Genomic DNA, 27,655 nt, shown 5'->3' on the forward strand with positions numbered 1-27,655 from the left:
TTTTCATCAGATTTGTACAGTCTATACATATAATTTGTGCAAAGTATGGTTGCCGCAATAAAAAAAAAAGGTAGGCTTCTTAAAATGAGAATCAAGTTAAGCACTTTTTTGGAATCTGTTCCAGACTTACTTCTGAAAAATAATGCCAAAAACACCCTTTTGCTGTTTAGTGCTCTTTTTTTGTTTACCATAGAGCAGTTCTCCCTTCGAACTTCAGTGCTGTAACAAGACTAGCCAGTAGGTGGTGTTGACACCAAACATGTCATTCAAAACATTATTTTTCTTTCTTTCTTTCTTTCTTTCTTTTTTTTCTTTCTTTCTTTCTTTCTTTCTTTCACATCCCTAAGGATTATTTTTTCAGTATTTTGTATTACACGTTAACTAATTGGAAGTAGAAATGCAATGACTCATTTATTTATTTATTTATTTATTTATTTATTTTTTTGTTAAGTATATGGAAAACTACAAAGTGGTATGCAATTGAATATGTTAACTTGTTAACGTTTCACTCGATTACTAATTCACTAATTAGTTAATTCTATAGGGTGATGCAACACTTTTGACCACAGCTGTACATTTATTAAATAAACTATGTATACCAACATTTGTGTTTTATTTGGTTGTCATATATTTAAATTTTTTATAATATAATACCAGCTTATTGCAAGGTATATATATTCACAATTTGTGAAAGGACACGTTTACTACATTGCTCTATTTAGACTACTGACAAAAAAATAAAGGCCTAGGTGTTGTAGAAAATACAATAATCTGGCAGGTCTACAAAGCACACTAAATGTTTGTTTTTTCTCTTGTTTATTAATGTTCTACATAATGGCTTCAATATAAAACAAAAGTGGGAAGCACAAGAATTGTAATATTTACAAAATACCTCATTCAATTTAAAATAAGTTTATACGTTTATAATGAAAATATTGTAAAGTCCCTGTACCACACACATTTCCTTCTATAGGTCTGGTTTAGTTTAATTAAAAATTTCATACACACCATTTCTAAACAAATAAATATTTATAAAATATATTTTGCCCATTTCATATACTGAATAATAATGTAAAATTACAATGCTTGTGTAAGGACCTTGGATTAACAAGAAAACACTTTACAAATCAAATAAATATCCAACGCAAGAGCTCATATCCTCCAGCACATAGCCGTGTGTGTGTGTGTGTGTGTGTCTATATATATATATATATATATATATATATATTATATATATATATATATATATATATGGCAATGTTATTATTAAAATCATTATTTTATTGAGGTATAGAAATCAACTTATTATATATATATATATATATATATATATATATATATATATATATATATATATATATCTATATATATATATATATATATATATATATATATTATATATATATATATATATATATATATATATATATATATATATATATATATATATATATATATATATATATATATATATATATATACATATATTATATATATAAATATATATATATATATATAGGAAAATGACCTCCTCTTAGGCTGCACCCTGAAAACACCCACTCACACAAACACTTCAAATCTTACGAAACTTAAGGGACAAGCAAACCAGAGTGTATAGGCCTACTCCTTGTAGATGTGACAACAGCATTGTTTAGTCCTTTATCAAAAGGAAATAGTCTACTGTTGTATATCATTATTTTAGTTGTTTGTGCCGCATGGAAATTTCTTTTTTAAAATATGATGCCATAAAAAGAATATATGACACATGAAACAAAACCTTTTTTTTCGTGTATTTTTTATTTATTTATTTTAACATATTGTTTTTCTATAGAAGTGCTTGACAACCCGATTTGGTCAATAGCGTACCATTCAAAATGCGAAAACCAAATATGGACGTGGGTGTTTTTATTTTTTTTTAATTTTTTCTGGTGATTGAAAGCAGGCGATGAAAAACATATTAAAACAACATCTGAAACATCTTCAAAGGCAAAGCGACTTTAAAAAATAAAATGACATCTGATCTTTTTTTTCTGACTTCAGCAGTTCCAAGGTGAATTTGTTTATAAAATTTTAGACCAGATTTCAGACCACTTCGAATCGTTCTTTGTTTTGAATGACGTGCTGATCTCAATCGGCTATCAAAATAGCAACTGCAGAAAAAATAGATTCAATACGATGAGTAACCTATAGGCTTGATCCTCCATGTAAAGATTGGCATGTTGCCTATATACTGTATGCGCTTAATTCAACAACGCTTTGTGGGTTGGTTACATGGTGTCTCTGGGCGCAGACAAAATAGATAAAAGCGGTAATACCACTTCTTAAGCAATGTGCCTGCAAATAATTTTTTCTTCTTTGCATTTCTGTGTGTGTGTGTGTGTGTGTGTGTGTGTGTGTGTGTGTGTGTGTGTGTGTGTGTGTGTGTGTGTGTGTGTGTGTGTGGTGTGTGTGTGCGTGTGTGTTTATTTTATTTTTTTAACGTCGATATGTTAAACGGTTATCGATTCTGAGAGCAATATTACAACCAATGTGTTATAATGTATTCCAAAACCGAACGCATACCACAAAAATAAAGCTTTTGATCTTAAAAGTGTGCTTATAAATATATATATTGCATTTTTCTCTGAACTTTGGGTGCAATCTGAATTAACAGGGATATGAATTGATGTTTATTCCTACTCTACTGAACAAATGATTTATCTGATCCAACAAGATAAATTATATATTTTGGATTATCAATATCAAACCAATAGGTAACTAAATCTTATTGTTTTGCTATAAACAACAACATTAGTATAAGCTGCACTTCAGTCACCTGCTTCTCCACTATAAAATAGCATAGCAAATACATCTGCCATGGCCCATATCCCTGCACACCTCCCCGAGAGAACCCAGAACTGTCCATCGATTGAACAATTCTTCACTTGATTTAACTAATAACGACTATTGATTTTTTTTTTTTTTTTTCATGAATTAAGTGGATTAAAACATCCAAGCCAGGGACGTGATGTGAAAATTAACTAAACGTTTTTAAACCGCCATTTAAGCAGATTTTGCTATTGAAGTTGATTAAATATTTAAATAAAAATTGATGCTGACTGGTAGTTGCTGAATCTTAATAATAATAAGCACATGTATATTTTTACCATGCATTATTTTGTTGGTGTTACATAAACCGTGAGGAGGGTCGACTTTATCCTTTAGTAGACGGGTGAAACTATCAACACTGGAATATTGGATGCATATTAAAAATATATAGTTGCAATAAGTATATATAACATATTGTACCAATATGTTAAAAGCAGTCTGTTATTTCATCAAACGCATCAAAAAATACAATGTGATATTAAAGTTAAACCCTGATTTAGCCAGCTCAGTGCACATAATAAAAACCCCATTATTAATCAGCCCAAGACACAAACTAAACCACAAAACAAAACCAAAAAAAAAAAAAAAAAAAAAAAAAGACGTATGGCCATTGTTATCAATACATTGCTGTTAATTAACTGTTTTTACTAAACATGTCGTTTATTAGGGCTAAATGACTGATATGCTTGGGTCGCTGCCACTGTTTTCCAAAATAATAATAATAATAATAATACAATACTTGCGTTAACCAGTTTGGTGCCCTACCTGATCTGCCAGTCCTGTGTGTTGGGTTGTTTTTCTCTAACTCCATTCTGATATTCAGCACTAGCAGTAAAGGATAGAGGGGAAAAAGTTTCCAGGTTTTTTTTTTTTTTTTTTTTTTTTTTTTTTTTTTGGTAAACAGCTTTGTGCTAGTTGCAGGTTGAAATAATTCAACTCTTCCGCTCCCTGTCGAGCTTTTGCGGCTGATCACTGAGCTGAAACTAAACGTTTTAGGTGGAAAAAAGCCTCTGAAAGAACCGTGAAATGATTAAGGAACTAAAGAGCTTCTCGCAATGTGAGATCATGTCCTGTTCTCTAAAACATCACAAGATGTCCCCAGACACAGCCAAACCCCCAAAACTCGGCACCTGTTACCGAATTAGACTTTAGTTTCTTTAACTCTAACTTTTTCTTTCTTTAACTTTCTTTCTTTTTAGTTTTTATTCTTGTTGTTGTTCTTCTTCTTTCAATTCTTGCTATTGTAGTACGGCCTAAGTGAAAATGGCTTACTTTTCTAGAATCTAGTATTTGCAACAAAGACTATTACAAACATGCATTAATCCAGTGTGGTTGTGTTATCACCTTGTATGGCTCAGGTTTGTGTAGGGGCAGATAGGCCTAAGTTCCTTTTTCCAGTCCAAATTATCCAGACAAAATGCAAATATTGAACATGGGAGCTGCAACCCGTGCATATCAAATCATAATGCAATTATATACACAGCCTATCAATATTTTACTGACTGCACACGGTTACCTTCATAAACGTATACGGACACTCTAAAATAGGTCTTTTCGAATGTCTTTTCTTATAGTGCTGTTAAACATCTTATTCTTTAAAATAACATATTGATCGTTATTCGTATTTTGAAAAAAAAAAGTATTAAAAAACCTCAGCTGTACACTGATATGTAACCCTTTGCATATCATCTGTGAATTATTCTCACATTCAGGTTCATCGTGAGTGACTTTGGATTACAATCATCTGCACAATGTCAAACTCTGCCCAACCTCTAATAATTTTTTTTTTTTTTTTTTGAAAATAAAGACAGTTGACTATTTTCTGAGATTTTATTATAAGATTCATCAGGTAAATGTGAAACCAGATAAAGCCGTTTTTTTTTTTTTTTTTTTTTTTTTTTTTTTTTTTACATTCATCTGTACATGAAAATAAAATGCTGTGGCGACACCGCGAACTGAATACAATAATGCAAATGTTATTACGTTTGACGTCCATAAACAAACTATAATCTATATATATTATATATATATATATATATATATATATATATATATATATATATATATATATATATATATATGGTATATATAGATTGCAAGACGTTTTAGCAGGCGTACTGATAAAGTACGAATTTTCAAATAAGCACGGCCTATGCGTTTAAAAAAAAGTATCTTTCCTCATAGATCTAAAGGGACTAAAATCACACAACTGCCAAAATAAACGGAACTTAGACAATTAAAAAAAAACACACACTATGTTAACATTTACAGTTTTTTTTTTTTTTTTTCTTCTTTTGGTAAAAGTTGGGTTCTAAATGATCAATGATTGGGTTTCTTTGGTTTTAATGATGATATATATATATATATATATATATATATATATATATATATATATATATATATATATATATATATATATATATATATATATCCTATGGATATAGATTAATATAGTCCGATACTAAGTTCACAACATTTGATTATTTAGAAAGAGTCCAGAAATTCGCACCGTTAAGTGTGTTATAGACTCCATATTTACAATCCTAATAGAAATTTATTATTGAAGTCACACGTTTACTTAAATGTCGTGTCAACCAACCCGCCTTGTGAACGAATGTTTTTAATTTACACTCGCAACAATGTATTAAATTTGTACAAGACAATTCTTTTGCAAACATGACGGTGAATATGAGGACAAAGTACACCACAATAAATACAACGTGAAATTTAAGACAAAACAAAACATTATTTCTTAGTTATTATATCTGATAAGAACTACATTGAAGTAGTTTGCAAGAGATCTATGGACGATTACACTTAAAAGTATTCGTTTTAATGCTTAGCACAATTATATGTTTTTGAAAAAAAAACAAACAAACATAATATTTCACAAGCAGTTAGGTAGCCCGTGCACGTTATTAGAGTTATAAATATTCACAGTTATTAAAAAATAAATAAATAAAATACAGAATATCAGAATAGACTGCTTATCAGTTTGACGAAGTGCATAACGTTCCCAGCGCCATAGTTCGAGTATATTGTTTTCTGGACAGTATAGAAATAAAGCCATGTAAATGTATTGAATAATGTAAATTTAAAACATCAGTCAAACAGTAAATACGGCGCCCTGTTACACTGACAAGCAATGTGGTCCCCATGGCCCAAGGCAAGATACACTTCCGTTCTGAGAATATGTCATATTAGCCAGTATAGTTCCGTGTTGTGATCTAAAATCAGTGTTATTAATAACAATGAGAACGGCAAAACAATAGCATTTCCAATACATGTATGTGTTTAATTAAGCTCAGTATAAAAATGAATAAACTATTTTGTTTGTTTATCTGTTCATATAGGTACGTCATGATGATTGTCTTAATAATTTGCATTGAATTCTTAAAAGGCCTTTAAGATTTTTAGTAGATTTTGTTAGTTATTTGGCGTATGAATTAATACATTGTAGTAAACATTAAATAAGCAAATAACCTCATTATGAATCCGATTGAAATCCGTAGTAATTACTGTACTGCAAGTGCTGTGCAAAACAAATAAACAATATTATGTAAACAATGTTATATTATGTAAACATATATATATATATATATATATATATATATATATATATATATATATATATATATATATATATATATATATAATTTTAATTCAAGCAAATTGAAGTGTATATACATATATAAATACAGCCTTTATATTTATTCGGGATACATTTACCGTAAAAAGTGTAAATGCATTTTTAATTTGAAAACTCACGCTTATAGAAAAAATAAAACACCAGCGAAGATATAGGTATTCGAATTTATATCCATTACTTTTTTTAGGCCATGCGTTTATTCATATAGAAATTTGTGCTAACCGATGAATATAAGTAGTATTTAACGATTGCTTAGGGATATATAATTATATATTTATATATTCTATATATATATATTATATATATCTATATAATATCTTATATATATATATATATATATATATATGCTATATAGGGATATATATATATATTATATATATTATATATTCCACTATCTTTATATTAATATATATATATATATATATATATCTATATAGATATATATATGTATATATATACAACAATGTGTGTGTGTGTGTGTGTGTGTGTGTGTGTGTGTGTTAAATTTTAAATTATATTTATAAACTTTGTTTTCATATAATTAAAAATTATTTTGAAATAATAAAGAAATAATTGAACGTGTGTGTTAAATGGTTTTCGAAGTGAACGAGTTAACGTAAAAACATTGAATTAAAAAATAGCTTCTTACATATTTTTCGAAGAAATGTGTAAGTGAAGTTTGTGAATTTTGGAATTCACTTGTAAGCAAATTAAACTTCATGGTAACATCGTTTTTCATTTCGAAGGACCAACCTATCTGCCAGTAAAGCTATATATTCTGATAGACGGTAAAAGTATATATAGGTATATATATGAATGTCCCCTATATATATATTCTATATATATATATATATACTTTATTGATTTGGTTGTCAAGTTTGAAATGTATTTTAATTGTATCGTACTTCACTGGGACGGGTACAAATCTTCTCGATGTTAAAAAGCTATTAATGTGTTTTATACAATTAGATAATGTACAAAACAGAAGAATAAAGGAAAATAAATAGATAAACAGACTCAATATCACGATGCCTGAATGTTTAAATAGAAAGAAATACTGGAGCCTTAACTATGTACTAAATTACATCATAACAATTCTATTCGGACGCGCGCGCTCTCTCTCTCTCTCTCTCTCTCTCTCTCTCTCTCTCTCTCTCTCTCTCTCTCTCTCTCTCTCTCTCTCTCTCTCTCCACTAGATAGATAGATAGATAGATAGATAGATAGATAGATAGATAGATAGATAGATAGATACTTTTTGTTATACAAATAAGTCCTGGACAGGAATACGACGAAACCCAAACATCACATGTCATCCACACATCGTCTAGTTAAAAGATTACATTATCCAAACATCAATAGCTTTCTGTTAAACTTAAACTTAAAATCGTACCAGTAAAGCGAGCTTTAGCTCTACTTAAGATGGTTCCTGGACCAGCAGTAAAGTAACAAAAACTTTTTTTTCTTTAACCATTTCAGTGTACCTATTGCAAAGAAAAAAGAAGAAAAAAGACCGATATTATCGTGTAGTATATTCTGGTTCATTAACAGTTGTTACTATATTTTTCAGTTATGCTTCCAGGAGCGAGTTTGTCATCCTTAACCCTTACTAGTTACATTCCACGACTATTGAATTCTTTCTGACTGAATGAATTCTACTTAACTATTTTTTTAAATATATTTTTTTATTAGTATACTTATTTACTAATCTTTCAGAATGTGTTAAGTATATAACATTTATTTTAAATGTTGGAGTAGAATTTCAATTCAAATTTCAAGAGGCCGTTTCGTCAAGGTATCTGTGCCCAAAGTTCAATTTCTTTAATTTTACTGGGAAAATAAACGTGGTGTGCCATCCTTTGTATCAGCCTGACAATAAATATATAAACCAATTAATAATACACCAAATCAGTCATTTATAATGACACCCTTATTTCAAATAAACAGTCAAATACAAATAGTTTCTTTATTTTAACCATCACATTTTACCATAATTAAAAAAAAAAAGCTTTACAATACATAACATAATGATCTTTAATGTAATACAAACTGTGTTGTTATTTTTTTAGTTAGATTTTTCTTATTATTTCCAAAATGTTTTTGTAGTCAACAAGTCAACATTCATAGCCCATAGACTAATGTAATAAGTATGTAGCCTGTATTCAGATTATTCAGATCAGTAACTTGCTATGCCTTCAAGAACATGAAGTACAGCCAGTAGCCACCTCATATCTGGTTTGGCAAATGACACTTTTGGAAAACTAATAATATTTTAATGTAATTTGACAGTTGAAACTATTATAAAAAGATTATAGAAAATAAACATGTGATACTGGTAGCTGGCTTTAACATTGCTTCTATGTGAAAAACACAGTTTAAAATTCCCTTCATGAACAATTCAGGTCTAACAGCCACTTCTACACAAAAATCATGTGTGTTTTTTAATGGCCCACATATTCATATCTCAGTATAAAGCTGTTATTCTGCTTTATCATAGGTTCAAGACCTAGGACTGAATGTCAGGGTGTGCTCAGCTCAGGAATGAGGTGCGTTTGTCAGATCTGTTGAAACTGCAGAGGGCATTTACCCTTTTAGTGCCCCAGACTGCCATGTAACATTACTCCTTTAACCACTGTTGTAACAGGATTACAGTCTGTGGACTACCAAATGGGAAAACCTCCTACATCCATTATCAAATAATCTTCAATGACAAAGCAACCAGCGACATTACAATTGCAACACAATGGTTATGTGCTAAGTGGCAATAGTAGCATATGGGCAGCTACATTGGTTGAATGGTAACATTTTTATATTTTTACACTGGTGTCTCTGGCTACTATTTCTGTAACATTGTTGTATTGTACCAGGACCACAGTGCAATCTTTGCCCACAGTGCAATCTTTGCCCACAGTGCAATCTAATCCAAATCCATTATGCTGTCATTGCTCTGATCTTCTAATTAAGGGATAATGGCATTCCTGTGGTGTGTTACATAGAGAATAATGCATAAGGTATATTGTGTATTATGAGAATTTAATGCCCATCCGAGGGGTGGGATGCTATATAAACCCCGAGGAGCTTATCCAAGCATCCCTAGGTGGAAACATCAGCTGAATGTGCCCATTGAAACAAAGATGAGCCCAATTATTATAAGGTAATAAAGGAACTTCCAAGCCAATAAAGACTGGTGGTAAAACAAAAAATGTGAGTGCTGTTGTATAATATTTAACATAGTGGTATTACAATGAATTCCAGAGCATCTCTTTTGAATATTGCTATAAATTGTAACTTTTTATGGGACTTCATTGCAGCATACAGGACTAATTCTATTAAGTTTGGGATTAGACAAAAAATGAAGCACTTTCCACAACACTGTTAAAAAGCCAATATTGGCAGTAAGAGGGTACTGATTGAACATGAGGTGTTTAAACTGTTCTTCCCCTTATCAATAGTTCTTCAGCTTTTAGCTATTTCAGGAATTAATTTGCATAACAATTTAAGTCATGTTAGAGACTTAAATTGTCTGTTTATTTAAAAAAAAAGTGTGATATTGTGGCAAAGTGCTTTGTAGTGCACAGGTGCAGTGGTGATGCGGTGCTCAGGAATGATAGGCACAAGACAGTTCGCGGTGAAAAAGCAGCTCTTTATTTGCTGATAATAATAATACCTGGCTCTACACAACGATGTGTATCACTCAGGCAAACCACGGGGTTCAGTCTCGAAATAATAATACACAGACAAACACAACAAGGTCACAAGTCCAGAGTGAGCGCTCGTAGTGAAAGTGGTGATTTATAGGTTTATTCGTGTACAATGGTGAAGTGTAGTCCGGGTTTAATTGCTGGTGGTTTTGTTACAGCTCCCGGAGGTTAGCCTTCTATAATGACAAGCACCGACAGTTAGCAACAAACAAAACACTTAACACTCATGATACGCTTATCACAGTCCATTTCCTTTCTCGGTCATTCTGATAATCACATCAAAGGAACAGATTACATCGTCACATCCCCAGTTATACCCTTAGTCACGTCCCCTGCGATAGCTGGTTCAATCACGTCTCCTCCAATCCATGACTGACACATCGTGTATCGCTTTAGTGCAATGACTTCAGCATTGTGACTCCGCCTCCTTCCTGGCTGGCTTGCTTCTGACTGACCCTGGAATGAACTGCCAGACCAACCAGTTCTAGGCACTCTGTTCCTGTTAGACAGAGCCCTCATAGATCGGGAGGGAGATTGCTGATTAGGATTCATTCGCTCTGTCACAGAGATATAAGAAGTGTTGTCCAGCTGTTATGTTCAATAAATTTAAAATATTTTTTCCAAAACATTCCCTCTTGATACTGATACCATATAGCTGAAACATTTAGATTACTGCTGTACAGTTTTTACTGCCTCACTTTTCAGCTGGGGGTTGTGAAAGTGAAAATGGTTTTCTCAGCAGAAGAAAAACAAAGAACCCATATATGCAACAGTTATAGACAGCTATGGTAATATTTGAACTTTCTCAATAACCAATACTTGCATAAATGTTCCAATCTTTCCTTAATTCAGCAATACATACTGAGTGGTTAAAGGGTAAATCCCAGGTTTATTGCAGGAAATATAACCTTCAGATGAATGTAATTCACTTTTTGATAGTATTTCTAACATTACACGCATGGTAAGCTATTCAGAATCAGCTGGCATTTATTGTTGCTTTCCTATCTCTAATAAGAAACAGGGCAGCAGCATGCTGGCTTGTTTACCAGCTGAAGATTGTAACTGGTATAAAATGGTCATGTAGACATACTCCAGTGCTGTGACTGTGTGAAGACCAGGACTGCTAATGGAAAGTGGAAGAGAAAAAAAGTTAAACGACTAAAAAGAGGCACTTCAGGAATCCCCAATTTAGGGATCCATATAGATGAGCTAACCAGGGCTTTAAAATGCATTTTCACGCCTCTCTTTAGCAAAATCAATATACTCTTAAGATTCTAAACACAAGCTTAGTAAATGAAGTTGGTAAATAAATAAATATCTAAAATACCAGTTTCTAATTTAATGAAAGACAAACTAGGGTTACCTTTATGGAAGTTAATCTTTTCAAGGTAGCGTCAAAACAGTGCCAGGGTAACAGTATACATTTACTGTTATATAATACAGTACCAGTATACCCTAATTGATATTTCCCGATAAAACCCTGTGATTAATTCTCTGATTATTGGCTACTACTGACATCGGTACTAGCCTGCAATCATTATTATGAGGACAGATCACGCCTGTTTAAATTCGAAGACGACCACTAATGACATTATGTATGGGATATGCTGCCCATTGGGTAGGTATTGCTGAGGTCTTTATATCAAAGCTGCTGGTAGGCCTTCCTGGGATGATGCACTCGGTCCCGACCACCAAGGGATTAAAACCGTCATCCTGAGGAAGCCATTTCTCTTTTTCCTTTTAAGACAGTACGTAAGACCTCTACGTTTAGCTTTTGTGCTGAAAGCAGGCTTTCCTGGAATCAATGACTTAGAGTTTTTTGTTTTTATATCTTTCAGCAGTCTCCTCGCTTGCGTTGTATGCTGCTTTCTCTTATCTGTCTGTCGTGTGTGAGAGACTGCCTGTGCAGTACCTCTCGTGTGAGTGTGTGTTTATTATTTATTTTATTACTTGAGAGAATACAGTTCCTCTATGGAGCTAGACCTTGCCGCATCCCCGCTGTCGAGTGATTCCACCAGCCGCCGTCTGGCAGCTGGAGTGGGCCTTGTTGTTTGGTTGCTGCTGCACGTCCCCCATCTCCATATTAGGCTGCACAGCCCTGCCTGTCTGGGTCGTGCTGTGGATTAGCTGCAGCGCAGTTGTTTACAACAGCTAACCAGCCACTTGTTCCTCCACCAGGCTCAGTTTACTTCACCCTGAAGTACAGTAGACCTCGTCGGCTGCATAGGCCCGCCCACCTCGGTGAGTTGGGTCTTCAAAACAAACAACAGTGTGTTCTCCCCCAACTGTTTGCTACCGTATTTTTTGTTGGCTGCCTTCCACTCGTCCACCATGCAATTAGTGTAGGCACCATTGCATAGCTGCCCCTTGGTGCTTCGGTACCTCAGTGCATGCATATCCCTCGCTAAACGCTAGTGCACAGACGCATGGTGCCGCACGGTGCACGTAGTGCTCATGGTACGATAAACGGTGCAATCAGTGCTGTATAGTACAGTGCACGTGGTGTAATGCACACGGTGCACCCAGTGCAAACGGTGTTCGTTCAACACTCCGCTATGATGTCGGGCAAGACTGGGTTCCATGCCTGTACGTCCTGCAGGGCCAGGATCCCTCAGGAGGACAGGCATACCCTCTGTGCACGGTGCTTGGGTGTCCAGCATGCCACCTTGACCCTCCAGAGAGAAAGGTGACCTGCAGTATCTGTGCGGCTTTTCAGCCCCTGGTGAAGGAGAACAGGTTGGAGAGGGCCATGAGAGGGAGTTCCACGTCCTTAGTGGCCAAACTGTCGGCGGCTCTTGGAGCTCCAGATCCCCTCCATCATGAACTGTCCTAAGACCCCTTATGGACATCCCCGAAGTACAGGCCCCCTGTAGACGCTCACCATCCCTGCAGACGAGAAGGGTGAAGCGTTCTAAACAGGCCAGGGACATTATGGACCTGAAAGCTCAGATGGCTCAGGATCGGGAGCTCCTGTCTCGACAGGCACCTGCGGGATGAGGCATCCCAGCTGGTACAGGAGGACACACTCTCTATAGTGGTCTCCTGTGATGCAGCCTCCTTCTCCTCTGGCATGGAGGTAGCAGGGGAGCCTGAACCCCCTGCCAAGGTGGAACCTAGCTTCAAGGTGGTCACAGAAGCCAGCACTCCAACGCTGTTGGAATCGATATCGGCACTGATGGGGCGTGCTGGACACCAGTGGCAGAGCCATGTTGGTCCATATTCCAGACGCAGGTGATGGCTCCTCGCCCTCAGAAATTCCTGGCCTTAACTGACTTCATGGAGGAGGTCCACTCCTCCTGTGATCATTTGGTCTCAGCTCCAAGCGTGCTAAAGCAGGCCACACAGTGGAGACACACCTTAAGAGGGTGTATGCAGTGGAGGCACAGGTAACCCGTCTGGCAAACACGGAGGGTATAATGACGCCCTATATGGACGGTGTCCTGCACGTGGACACCGAACTACGTCTCCTGTCTAGCACGCTGCTACAGATCTCTGGTCCCCAAGGGCAAGCTCTTGGTTGGAGATTGGGTAGCTTAGTTGTGGCTCGCAGTCAGCTGTGGCTGTTGCAAGCCAGAATTCACAATGCAGATAAGGCTGTGCTGCTAGATGTATCGATATCCCTGGGACATACTTTTGGGCCAGCCATAGAGGAGATCCCGTGCCGACAGGTGGCCACATTTCTCCCTCCCCGCACTCCTGCATAGCAGAGGTCGAACCGCTAGCGAGCTCCTCCGACGTGGACCGTCACCAGGACAGTTCCGGTTCCTACGGCTCTGCTGGGTGACCTAAGGCATCGTCTACAGGGCACCCAGCAGAGAACAACCAGTCCCTCCTAACAAGCAGAGGAAATGTAGGACGTGGCTATCTCAGTCAACAACGTCCCAGTGACCCCCTTTTCAGCATACCAGCTGCAATACTGGCACGCCTGCACTTCGGACACCTGGGTGCTCGCCACCGTGCACAAAGGTTACACACTCCAGTTCTGCTTGGGACCTCCTCCCTTATGAGGAATCACAAATACTTATGTGACAGACCCTCTCCAGGCCTCGGTACTTCAGAAGAAAGTAGCCGTCTTGCTGTGCAAGCGCCATTCGTCTCGTAGACCCCACCTCCCACGGATAGGGGTACTACTCGAGATATTTTCTGCTGCCCAAAAAAGATGGCGGCCTTCACCCCATCCTAGACCTGAGGCTTCTAAATGTCCCATCCTAGACCTGAGGCTTCTAAACGTGTTCTTAAACAGGTTTTTATACAGGTGACTATCTCCCGCTTAGCAACAATTAATCAATGAATTAACTCAAAGATGGTCATCTTCTGGACAAGTTTTTAAAATAAATAAACAAATCACAAATGCCGAGCTTTTCGCCGTCATTTTAAAAATTAAATAATCATGTCGGACAGCTTTTGTCCATCTGCACATAAACACAACATATTTACATAATATTATTATTATAATTATTATTATTATTATATAATAATAATAATAATAATAATAATAATAATAATAATAATAATAATAATAATAATAATAACTGCCAGGCAGTTATTAGAACTAGAACTACCAGGCAGTTTTACGGTTTCCCAAGCCCCAGTATCAGTACCCGTCTAAGCGTGTTTAGTTCTCAATGTGCCAAGTTTAAAATCAGCAAGTTCAACTGTTCCACAAAACAAGATTTTGAACGTTTTTTTTTTCAAAAATGCGTCAGGCAGCCGTCTTGTTTAACGCGAGTTTCTTAAAAGTCAGTTATATTGCTACAGTGTCAAGGATGATGCTTGTGAAGTTTCAAGTTAGTCAAGTAAACCGTTTGTCAACTGAGGCAGTTTTAAATTTCAGACATAAATGTACATCTGGCAGCCATCTTGTTTTATAAAACATAACCATTTTGACATACTTGTATCCCATTGTTACATGTAGGAGTGGCAGCCATATTGTTTCACTAAACATAACCATTTTGACATATTTGTATTCTGATGTCACTGGAACAGTGCCTACCAAGTTTAGAGTCTGTTGGTCAGGCATTTTTCAAATAAAAGCAGTTTGCTGTTAAGGGCGCGTTTTGGTGAAATTTGTGGCAGCCATTTTACTATTGAATTGTATTAGCAAGTTCTGCTTTGCAAGCAGGTTTGGTGATAATATATGCCAAGTGTCAGATCAATCACTTCAACGGTTCCAAAGAAGAAGATTTTGTGAAGTTTCAAGAAGAAATGTATCACACGACCAATTCGGTTTAAAACCAGTTTCTTAAAAGTCAGTTGTATTGCTACAGTCTCAAGGATGATGCTTGTGAAGTTTGGAATTCTTCAATTAAACCATTTGTCAACTGAGGCAGTTTTAAATTTAAGACGTAAGTGTAGACCTGGTGGTCATCTTGTTTTTTAAAACATCACCATTTTCACATATTTGTATCCCATTGTTACTGGGAGGATAACTTCCAAGTTTGCAGTTTGTTGGTCAAACAGTGTTTGTGGCAGCCATTTCGACATTAAAACTTATCGCAGAAACATCTGCTTTGCAAACGTGAAGTGGGTTTGGATGTTAATGACATATGCCAAGTATGATATCAATCACTTCACTGGTTCCCAAGAAGGAGAACTTAAATGGTTTCTAAGAAAATGTGTCAAATGGCCATTTTCATTTCGGTCAACACCATTTTTTTAAAAAGTCAGTTGTATTGATACAGTGTCATGGATGATGCTTGTGAAGTTTGGAGTTAGTGAAGTAAACAGTTTGTCAACTGAGACAGTTTCAAATTTAAGACGTAAAATTACACCTGGTGGCCATATTGTTTTATAAAACATCACCATTTTGACATATTTGTATCCCATTGTTACTGGGACGATAACTTCCAAGTTTGCAGTTTGTTGGTCAAGCGGTGTTTGTGGCAGCCTGTCACAGAGACGGCCGAAGTGGGCGGCGTCAGAACCAGGAAAGGTAATGCAATACACAAAACACAGGACGGATGAAATGAAATGATGAAGACGCCTGTTGGCGCCGGTTTATTACAAAATAAAAGGTTTAACAAACACGAAAAACACAGGACACGGCACTCTACGCCAAAATAAATAGACAAACAAAAACAGACTAAACTTAACAAAACGGTGCACGGACAGACACTGACAAACACGGTGAGCGGATACTTTCTCCTCTTATCATTACTACTACTGCTTATTTCCTCCGTCTCCAATCCCGTTCTCCGCTCACCGAACACCCAACCGCCAGTATGTGACAACGTGCATCTATATACACTATTGTGCTGGGATTCAATTACCAATTAATTATTCACTTGAATCCCAGCACGTGAATTAATAAAGTGCAGTTCCCCGTGCTCACATATTACTACATTTTACTTGCACGTGAAGTGCTGTGCAATCCTCGTGCCTAAATACACATATACATTTTTAAACACTCGTGTTAGACCCGTTTATATCCCGTGTACCAATGTCTATACACCAACATTTAAACACACCATACGCAACACATAACAGATAATATACACAGGGGCGGGCACTTTGTTACACAGCCGTTTCGACATTAAAACTTATCGCAGAAACGCCTGACAACTACCACTGGATTTTGTTGGTCAAATGGTGTTCAAATAGCAGCATTTTGCTGTTAAGGGCGTGTTTCGCTAAAGTTTGTGGCAGCTGTTTCGACATTAAAATGTATCACAGAAACTTCTGCTTTGCAAACTTGATGCTGGTTTGGATGCTGATGATAAATGCCAAGTGTCAGATCAATCGCTTCACCAGTTCCCAAGAAGAAGATTTTGAACGGTTTCTAAAAAAATGGGTCAAACAGCCATTTTCGTTTCTGGTCAACACCATTTGAACAGGCTTGATTTCAAACCACATGACTTGAAGCTGTTCTCTGATTGCTCAGTTGTATAGTTGTCACGTGACAAATTTGCAAAAATAGGACAAGTTTCTATTTTTGTTTTCATCGCTTGCGTTGGAATTTGTGTCCTGGCGACATCACTTGTCGAGTCACCTTTTGGCGTGAAGGCCGCTACTGAAAAGCATAGGTTTTATTGATTTTCTTGCATTGCTTTGTCGTGTCGCTCTTTGCATCGCATCTGGTGTGTAAGGGCCTTAAGAGTTATGACCCAATCTTTTGCCCCATCTGGGATGGTAGCTGCACACTCCAATACAAAGTTAACTACATTTTGGACCCTCTTCAAGGGGCCTCACTGTCCGATGTTTGTACTGGGGCAAGCTGGGCTACTGCCTTAATGTGGTAGATCCTGCCCTGCCTTCATTAGGCACGAGGGTCATTGATGGCGTAAGCTCACATCGCTAACCCTTGGGTTATGCGGTTCTGACGTGCCCTCATATGCTGCTGTTCCTTCTCCCTCGTGACTGCTCTGGTATACATTATCCCATACACAATGACATTGACATTGGTTGTCTTTGAATTGAAAGAGAACGTTAGGTTACTTACCGTAACCCTGGTTCCCTGAAAGAGAAGCCTCACGGGTTCGATGAATAAAGAGATAATGGCTTCCTCAGGATGAAGGTTTTAATCCCTTGGTGGGCGGGACTGAAAGCGTCACCCAAGAAAGGGGCCTACCAGCAGCTCTGCTATAAAGAGCTCGGCGAGACCTACCCAATGGGCATGCATAGCCAATACATGATGTCACGGTGGTCGTCTTCGAATTGAAAGGGAACCAGGGTTACTTCTAATTACGTTCTAATTACAGACGTGATCTGATATCAGTGGAATGAAAATGTTCAGACTTTTTAAAAAAATTAAAAAAATTCTGCCACTTTCAAAGTGCTTTCACTGTTTCAAGTAGGCAATACAGTGAAATCTGTTAAGAAAAAGCCAAGACGAATTATAGTTGATTCAAACACCAACTAATTATTATAAAAAAGTATTTTTTTTGTTTGATTTGTGATTTTTAGTAAATAAATGTTTACTTTATTTTCATTTGTGTACGTTTCCTTTTTATTGAGGGTATTATACAAATTAAAATGCAAGCTACTGACTACCGTACATAATTGTATTTAGTGTTGATGAATACATATTGACAGTACCCGTATCATCTTTGTTTCTATTCTCATGTTTATCATTTTAAATATCGCCCTCAGGAAGCACTAAAGCGAAACGTACGAAAGCCAGTCAGAGTTTACCTGTTTCAAAATTCCAATCCCAGAACGCTTAACAAAAATCATAATCGTCCATCTGCTCTTGAATTGGAGTTACGAAACATAGGGGTGATGTTGGTCGGCCAGCAGAGTGTGCTTGTGTTTGCTGCTGGTGGAAGCAGCTGTGGCTTGAAAACAAAATACAACCCTGGTAAGTTTAGCACCCGTAATAAATTATCACTTGGATAGTCAGTGGATTATCCGATCTCGCTGTAAATGTAATAATTAAAAACAAAAATAGTTTATTTACTGTTTTAATTGTGTCTTTAGGGCTAGGCTGCATTTCTACTGAGACAAGCACCACACACAACATACACGTGGGTACACGGAATTAATGGGGAACTGACTGAACAAATGTGGTACCGTATCCTGTTGTTTTTGTGATTTGAATACAGACAGTTAACGGCATTTTAAAAGTTCGAATATATCCCCATGACATAACAGGAGGAAGTATCAACATGAATGAACGCGTGTCTTTCTGGCTTGTCATTTCATTAAACTCGCTCAATCTGCATTAATGTTGTTAGATTTCGTCTTTTTGTATTTTTAATATACACGTGGCCCAATGTATTTGCTCAGTACAAAAGCATCAATATCTCATCGATCACGCAAGCTGGAGTTTTAAGTTTCACTCTTAGGGTTTTAATAGTTACGATATGTATTATGTAATTCGTGACACAAAACAAACGCGTGTCACATAGTTTTAGGGCATACATAAAAAAAGTAGTAATCATTCTGTCAAGACGATATAAGCACTCTAAGTACTAAATCTAAAGCTGCAGTGTCTTAGTTATGTTTTTTTCTTTAATAATATGGGGCACTTGTTGAGGCACGTTTTGAATCGTGTAGTATTACATTTGACAACTCGATTTGGGGGGGGGAGGTACATTCATTAATCTTTTAAAGACAATGGGACATATATGCAGGATACAGACATTAAAAAACGAAAACAAGCCATTTATTTGAATTGGCATACAAAATACAAATGTACATAATCATAATTGTACAAGATGGGGTTAGCTGGTAAAGTACAAGCTCGTTCGTTTTCACAACATTCAAGGTAAAAATAAGCGCAGTGCCCAAACTGTTAGCATAAAGTGCCTTGTTTGTTGCCAGCCTAGGTGGTGTTCTGAAAGGTCAGGGGCTGCCTTATCTGTCTGTTGAAGTAAATGGCCATTTGAGGACACAGTCAGATATTTGGTCACTTTGGTTCTTGTATATGTTATTGTTCTGGAGCTTTCTGACTTAAAATTAATTCTGTTTGAACTGTCCTTTATATGTCTTTAAAGGTGCAGCAGCCCTATTAAAAAGGATTTCAAGAGTTTGTGGCGCTACTGGTCTCTAGGAAGATAACTTAACAGGTAACTGATACCCATCTGCTCTAAAGAGTTACGGATCACACCTTAATTCTACATAAGGAATAGTGACCGACTTCTATCCCATTCCATTGCATTCGTTTCAAAGTGTAATTTGCTCGTCATGCACTGGTGAATTGGTTAATCTCGATGGCTCGCTAAAGTCTGCACATATCACTTAAAATCTTCTGCATTACTGCATTGAAATGATCCTTAAAAAACAGAAATTTGTGGGAAAAAATCTATTCCCCCCCCCCTTGCTTTTGGTTTAATTCACTGCTTGCTGGATTGTGACCATCTTTCCATCCCTTTCAGTGAGAATATGCTGTCTTTAATCAACCATTACAGCTTGAGGATATGGGCAGATATTGTGAATTTATCTTGTTTATTTTTTTCCAAGGCTGTCTCTTGTATGTTTGGAGTATTACTGTGCGAAACACACTTCCTGCAAATTGTACAGGCAGATGACAAAAAATTTGAAACGCTGGTCGTAACACTGTCAAAAGTGTAGGACCACCATGAGCTTTCACGACAGCACTTCTTTGACGTATCATAGGGAATAAGACTCCCACTGCATAGCACTTTGATCCATTCCTGGTTTTACTGTAAGTTTAATAATAGTTTAATATTCTCCCCAGGCCTTTTTAGCCAGGTGGGCCGACCGGCTGTTGCCACCCGGCTGAAAAAACCCGATCCGCCCGCCTTGAAGATGCTACAGTGCCTTTAACAAAAAGGACTGATCAGGTTCTGACTTGGCAGATAACTAGCTGGATACATTGGCTGTCAGATGCTGAAAAAATTTTGCTGCTGCGTCCTTGCAATTGGCGTTGTGACGCATTTTTCGATAAAACCTTTTGAAATCTTCTTCTTGGGAACCGGTGAAGTGATTTATCTGACACTTGGCAGATATCATCAGCATCCAAACCTTTTGCGAAGCAGAAGTTTCTGCAATAAATTTTAATGTCAAAATGGTTGCCACAAATTTCACTGAAACGCGCCCTTAACAGCAGACTGCTTTTATTTGAAAACTGTCCGACCAACAGACTCCAAACTTGGTAGGCATCGTTCTGGTGACAGCGGAATACAAATATGTTAAAATGGTTATGTTTCGTGAAACAATATGGCTGCCACTCCTACATTTGCTTCTTATATTAAAAACTGCTTCAGTTTAAATATGATTCACTTGATTAACTCCAAACTTGAAAACCATCGTGCCTGTGTCGGTAAAACTTACATTTGCAAAAATGGCATTTGTGCATTAAACAAGATGGCCACCTGATTTATAAAAAAAAAAAAAAAACACTTGCAAAATCTTCTGTGGAACTGTTGAAGTTACTGGGGCTTGGGAGCAGTAAAACTGCCTGGCAGTTCTAGTTGTTGTTGTTGTTGTTATTATTATTATTATTACACAATGTATTTCAAAGTAATCTTTTGTAATTTGTTTATTTTGCTTAATCTGTATTGGTTGAGGGTGTGTTCGGCGACGTTTTGAAGTAGAAGTTTATTTCTGTGCTGTCTTTTTGTTAAGTAACAAGTTTTACTGAATTTTGTAGCCGGATATTTAATAATCTTTAATTTTTTTGGATTACCTCAGTAATTTAAGATGTGCTGCATGTTTAGGCATTGTATGCGCAAAATAAAAATTGAACAAAAGTTGTAGTAGTTGACATTGCATGAGCTACATTTCTTTTCTACTGTACAGTACAGGTAGAAGTTGTAAACGCAATGTTTGACATCAAGTGGCTACAAAAGTTAATGTCACATTATATATTCAGTGTTTTCTCCAATACTTACAGACTGAGGGTCAATGTGGCCCTGTGACCAGGATGACTGTGGTGTTGGCGTAATGTTGGTGAACCTGAGACGCTACTGCATCCAGAGTTATATTAAATAATAAACAAACAAATGATTTAAACAAAACACACAACACTGAAAATAAAGGCCGCGTTGGCCAAACAAACAGACAAAACGAATGTTGACGAACCCAACAAATAAATACCGTGCTGGCACTTCCAGCACGCTGTAGCAATTATTTTAACTAAACTCTCCTCCCTCTCACCCGTTCTCCACTTCCAAACACACAACCCCGAGTGAGTGAAAACATGCAGCTTTTATGCAGCTGTACCGGGACTCGATTGCTAATCAGTCATTCAGTTGGAGTCTCGGTACAACTGCACGTGAATTAATATAGTGCAATTTCTCGTGCTCACATATTACGTTTTACCTGCACGTGAAGTGCTGTGCAATCCTCGTGCCTAAATACAAATATACATTTAAAAAACTTGTGCTCGTAACCCATATTTATATCACGTGTGTTTTATACATAAACACCAACATTAACACACTACATACAACATAAAACACTAATAAACACAAAGGGGTGCCACACATGCCGCCCCCCCCCACGTTGTGCGCAGCACACATAGCTTTAAAAGGCCACCTCCCCCCTTAGTCCCCAAAGTCCCGGTTTATAGTCCCGGCCCAGGAACAGGGGCAGCAACAGCCCAAAGGTGGCGGCCACGGTGGAAGGTCCTCCTCCCACCCCAACAGCTGTAGTGGCCAAGGCAGTCCTGGCAACTGCATGGCTGTCTGTGGGGGAAGGTCTCCTGACCTCTCCCCCCTTCTTTGTAGCTGGCCACTCCCCCTTGTTGGGCTCCGGCCACCAAACTCCCTGCAGTGAAAGTGCTTCGGGGGAAGGTGGTCTCCTGACCAATCCCCTCTTCATAGCCGGCAGCTCCCCCTTGTTTGGCTCTGGCCACAGTATTTCCTGAGGAAAAGCAGGGCTGACAGCAACCCCAGGGCGAGCAGGTCGTCGTCGCCTGGGAGCCCTCGCTGTCGTCGTCAGTCGCAGCTGGGGAGCCTCCGCTGTCGTCGTCGTCGTCAGCCAGAGGGCCTCCGACTGCCGCCGTCGTCAGCGGACCCTTGGGGGGCCCTCCGCTGTTGCCGTCGTCACCTGGGAACCTCCACTTGAGCCCTCCCCCTAGGGGACCGGTATCTCCGCCACCTCGAGGTCAAGAGGCAACATGGGACATTGGTCATCGAGGGGTCCGCTACGCCGCGTCATCCCGGTTGGGGTCCGCTACGTCTCGTCTTCCGTTTGGGGCCTGCAGGACGCTCCGTCCGGAGGAACCCGCCATCTCTACCTTGGTAGCCATGAGAGCAGGGGTGACCGCCCACTGCTGGTGGAGGACGTGCTCGTTAGGAGGGTGCCACCACGCTTGGGCGGTTGGATTAGCCAGCGGAACCGCCACTGATTCACCTGGCTGGTGGATGGTGGGAGGAATTCCACGCCTCACCGCTGCTCGTAGGCGACTGGCGTGGACGGCGGCCACCGAGGCAGTCTCCGCTGCTGCTTTGCTGCTGAAACGAGACGAGGGACACCACTCCTGGTGGTGGAAGCGGTGGAGGTGAAAATAAATATTTGTAATCCCCCCCCCCCCCCAAAAGGACACTCCACACAAAACTTTTTTTTTGTTTTTTGAAAAACACAAAAAAAACTTTTTCCTTCCATGGTCTGCCTAGGAGGCTGGGTTTATCCCTCTTCAGACGCCATATGTGACCAGGATGACTGTGGTGGTGACGTCAGACCCGGAAGAACCAGAAACCAAAACATGTAATGGCGGTGAACCTGACACACTACGGCGTCCAGCATTTTATTAAATAATAAACAAACAAGTGATTCAAACAAAACACACAACACTGAAAATAAAGGGCGTGTTGGCCAAACAAACATACAGACAAAACGAATGTGGACGAACCCAACAAACAAGTACCTTGCTGGCACTTCCAGCACGCTGTAGCAATTGTTATTATAACTAAGTTCTCCACTTCCGAACACACAACCCTGAGTGAGTGAAAATATGCTGCTTTTATGCAGCTGTACCGAGACTCGATTACTAATCAATCATTCAGTTGGAGTCTCAATACAACTGCATGTAAATTAATTTAGTGCAATTTCCCATGCTCACATATTTTTTAATTTTACCTGCACGTGAAGTGCTGTGCAATCCTCGTGCCTAAATGCAAACACACATTTTAAACACTTGTGCTAGTAACCCATATTTATATCCCCTGTATTTTATACATAAACACCAACGTTACCACACTACAGAAAACACTAATAAACACAAAGGGGCGGGACACTCCGCCACAGGCCCCCTCTCAAATTTTTAGGGGGACATTGTCTTCAGTGAGGGGGTCAATGTTTGATTCAGAACCAGCCACCATTTCTTATTTGTTTTTTTTAAGAATGCCAACAGAGTTTTCTGACCTTTTTTTTTGAAGAACAAAAAATAAAACTGTAAAGCTGTAGATACAACCAAGGTGTCTCTATAATACACACTGTCACTTTTGGGGAAAATGTTGGGAAATGTGTGTGATGCTGGTGTATCACTGAGTAAAGGATGTTCATTGTACCAAATCACATTAGAACTGGGGTTTAATCTTTTTAAGCTGCATACCCCTTTCCAAATATGTAGTCCATTGCATATCCCTATCTGAACAGAAAAAGGTCTGTACAATAACATGATATAACAAAGCATAAGCCTAAATTTACAGTATTATAATGGAAAAAATATGTATTATATGTACTTTTGGATAAAAATAGTCCCTCAAACAGGTTTCAAGTTGTTGGAAAGATCAACATCATTATATAGTACTTATTAATTAATTAAAATCAGTGAAGCCTCCGTGCTAGACTCAATCACTCAGAAGACAGGACTATTCCTTGATAGCAAATGGCAATCATGTATGTTGATTGATAATAGAATTGCATAAAAGCAGGCAAATAAAAGTTCACTGTCCACGCATCTCTACAGCTGACCTTATTACGAAAACATGTTATTGGCATTTTTAAATTCTTGGTAACTAAAACGTATACTACTGATGCAAATTAAATAATAATAATAAAACGCTTACCTAGTATCAGTGTGAAATATGTCCCTGCTTGTTGCCACACAAATCGCTTATGATGACAGGGAAATTTGAGAGCTTCAGTCACAAGACATTTTTGACATTTTTAATCTGACGGTATTTCATCTTGATCGCCTTTGCTAGTAATGTACTAGTATTGAGCCAACAATCCATGTGTTTTCACTGGATTGAAGCTAAAAACTCTTACTGTCACTCCAGACGTAACAGCTTGTAAAATTAGACCGCATGACAATACTTTGGTTTAGGGACGAAACGACAGTAAATTTCCACGATATGAATAGTTGAGAGCCCACTCTTTCATGATAAACCGATTGTCACGATAGTAACGGTTGTTTTTCAATTCTTTAACTGAATAAAAAGAAAAAATAAGAAGTTATGTCTTTTTTTCTCTGTCGGATATGGTCTGCAACACAAGGAAGCTACAGACTTTAAAAAAGAGCAAGATTCACACAGGTGGAAGAAAAATAACCTCAATGAAATTGTCCTATATTTCCATCAATAGTTGCAAAAAATGATCTCTGTTTAATGAATGATCTCTGTGATCTCTGTTTCAGAATGGGACTGCAAGCTTTATTTCTCCTGCTTTATTTACACTATTTAAATGTACTTAGAAACAGTACATAATTACAAAATATGAAGCATCTGTATTTCTTTCTATACATTTAAAGTACTTGCTTTACACACATACTGCTATGGTTATGTTAAAAGAAAAACAAAACACAGCATTCGCAACCAGTCTAGCAAGTTTAACACACTACAGCAGGCGTGTTACTGAAATATATATTTAAAACAGATCACAGTACTGTGGAATGTAAGCGATACAAAGCTGACACAAGTTTACAAATTTTTTTATTTATTTTTAATTTTTTTTAATTCAGCGACAGCTGCAGCATCATGCATTGTACCTTGTTAATACTGTACCCGTCACTATCTGTAAAACACTGAGGAAATCACGGCCTGTAATAATAATAATAATAATAATAATAATAATAATAAATTGATTTACTTACTACAAATTGCATACCCACTAGCTGAACCTTACTCAAATTGCGTTTAACATCATTGATCATTTACTTATTTATTTTTAATGTTATTGAATGTTATTGAATATTGTTAAATATTTATTATATAACAGTTTATTTTGAAACTCCAAAGCAGTGTATTCTTTCCAGTTAAATATTTTGGACAGTTTTCAAAACAATTGATAAATATATATGATAAATGCATACATCTCCTTCAGATACTGTATTTAATTTTTTTCAAGGTTAAACGATGGCCCGTGTTACACAGAACACTAAAAATAAAATGTGAAATGTTTAGTTGGTTTTCTAGATTTGCTATATTTTAACATATTTTAATAAAATTATATAGTTTTGAAAATGCTATTTACCAAAACCGTGACTGCACATGAACTGTATTACATAATAATTCATTTTATTCCGATTCCTTCAGCGGGACATTTTTTTTATTTCAGGGGGTCAATAGCCCGGCCTAGTGTGAAACACTATTGTTTTTCTACAGAAGTGTTTTTACAAGTACAAATGTGACTCTTGTAAAACAAATGTATAAATTGCTGTCAAGCACACAATATAATACTACGCTATTCTTTCTATTCATTTCCTGTAGTAAAGCAACAAGTAAACAATATATTTTAATTTGTTAACATTTAGAATTATAAAACAGTTAAAACATATGCCCTATGTCTTGTTCTAATAGTTTACAATAGCTTACCTGCACTGTCTATTATCATTATCCAATCAGTTTCGTCCGATATGGGTAGATCATCGGGTATCGGCCAAGAAAATCTTTATTGGTGCACCCCTACTAACCACATGCTGTATAACGTGTACTTTTGGCAGATAGTTTATTTTGGCTTTATTGGTGGTTTTGATTGGATCCCCAATAATTCTTCCACCAATCAGAGGGTTGCATACATTACTCGTAGCGATCTCACCCTCTGGCATGCAGCACAGGTCAAAGAAGCGCTGAACAATTTAGGGAAAGAATGTCAGATGTCAAAGTGAACATGAAAGTGGCAGTGATAAAGCCAATTTGCTTGAAAATATTAAAAGCAGACTGACATTCCTATCAATGGATTAAAAAAATCTGGAATTTTACAATGCGATCAGAAACACAGAGGCAGTGTAAACTGCCTGCTACTGTAGCAGGACTCTTCTGTTTTATGTTAAGCATTTCTGTGTTCCTTTTTTTTATTTACAAGGGGTTAATTAAGTAGCAGCCAAAATTGTTTATGCTAGAGTTGTTAGAAAGGCTGTAAGAAAACTGCAAATTTGCTTTGGATTGTTATTGTTGATACTTTGTAGATACAACTATTACTGAAGACTCCCACTGTAAATAAATTTAATAAATATTACCACTATTATTATTTTTTTTTTTTTGTCAATCAGACAAAAGTAAAGTAGTTGAAGAAACTTCAGACCTGTCAATGTTTATAGACATCACTTGGCTCATTGCTGGCATTAAAGTAAGCAGGAAAACCTAATAATTATATTACAACAGTTCAGAAAACCAAATGTCCAGCACAGTTGTGAGAATCATATTTACAGTCTTCCACTAACACAGTAGTTCAGTCTACAAATAAAGGTGTTTTGAAAAGACCTGTTTTGCTTTGCTGGCATTTACAATAACGATAAACTATAAAACAGTTTCAATGTCGTGTGAGAGTAATCCTATGTACAGTATTCCACAAATTAAGTTTAGCATTTTACTGGCATTATAATAATACCCAGGGTGATTTAAAATATGAAACACTGATGAAGGCGTGTTGACTGACTCCTTGTTCTAAAACAGGTTGACTGCTATGTATTACCCAGTTGTAATTTAAATAGCGCCCCTTTTAATGTAAACGCATAGTTAATCTTCTCTTTGTTTCTTTACTAATTCTGCTGTGTTATTTACGAGATTTAAAGAGAGGCGTGTCTCCAGACAGAATGTCTTTATGAAACTAACGGTGTGTAGTTTAGTGACTACATCCTTTACACAGTAA

At 37.0% G+C, this 27,655-nt stretch overlaps 2 protein-coding genes across 6 annotated transcripts in view; one reads left to right on the forward strand and one right to left on the reverse strand.

Moving 5' to 3' along the window:
• Positions 1 to 3,902, reverse strand: part of pax5 (paired box 5) — a 144,808-nt gene extending 140,906 nt beyond the window's left edge. For all 3 annotated transcript variants that reach the window (XM_041256778.1, XM_041256787.1, XM_041256770.1), the window contains exon 1: positions 3,634 to 3,902. In XM_041256778.1, the coding sequence (XP_041112712.1) occupies positions 3,634 to 3,679 (46 nt within the window). In that variant the 5' untranslated portion in view covers positions 3,680 to 3,902. The remainder of the gene's footprint in view (positions 1 to 3,633) is intronic.
• A 14,535-nt stretch (positions 3,903 to 18,437) lies between these two features.
• The window catches only part of zcchc7 (zinc finger, CCHC domain containing 7), a 246,427-nt gene continuing 237,209 nt past the window's right edge, over positions 18,438 to 27,655 (forward strand). The window contains exons 1-3 of one of the 3 annotated variants that reach the window (XM_041256817.1): positions 18,480 to 18,512; positions 18,632 to 18,678; positions 19,651 to 19,722. The gene's annotated coding sequence lies outside the window, so the exon portion shown is untranslated. Of the gene's footprint in view, positions 18,513 to 18,631; positions 18,721 to 19,650; positions 19,723 to 27,655 lie in introns of those variants that run through there. The other 2 variants (XM_041256800.1, XM_041256808.1) reach the window with 2 other exon arrangements.

This window comes from Polyodon spathula, chromosome 1, assembly GCF_017654505.1.
Source record: "Polyodon spathula isolate WHYD16114869_AA chromosome 1, ASM1765450v1, whole genome shotgun sequence".
Taxonomy (NCBI): Eukaryota; Metazoa; Chordata; class Actinopteri; order Acipenseriformes; family Polyodontidae; genus Polyodon; species Polyodon spathula.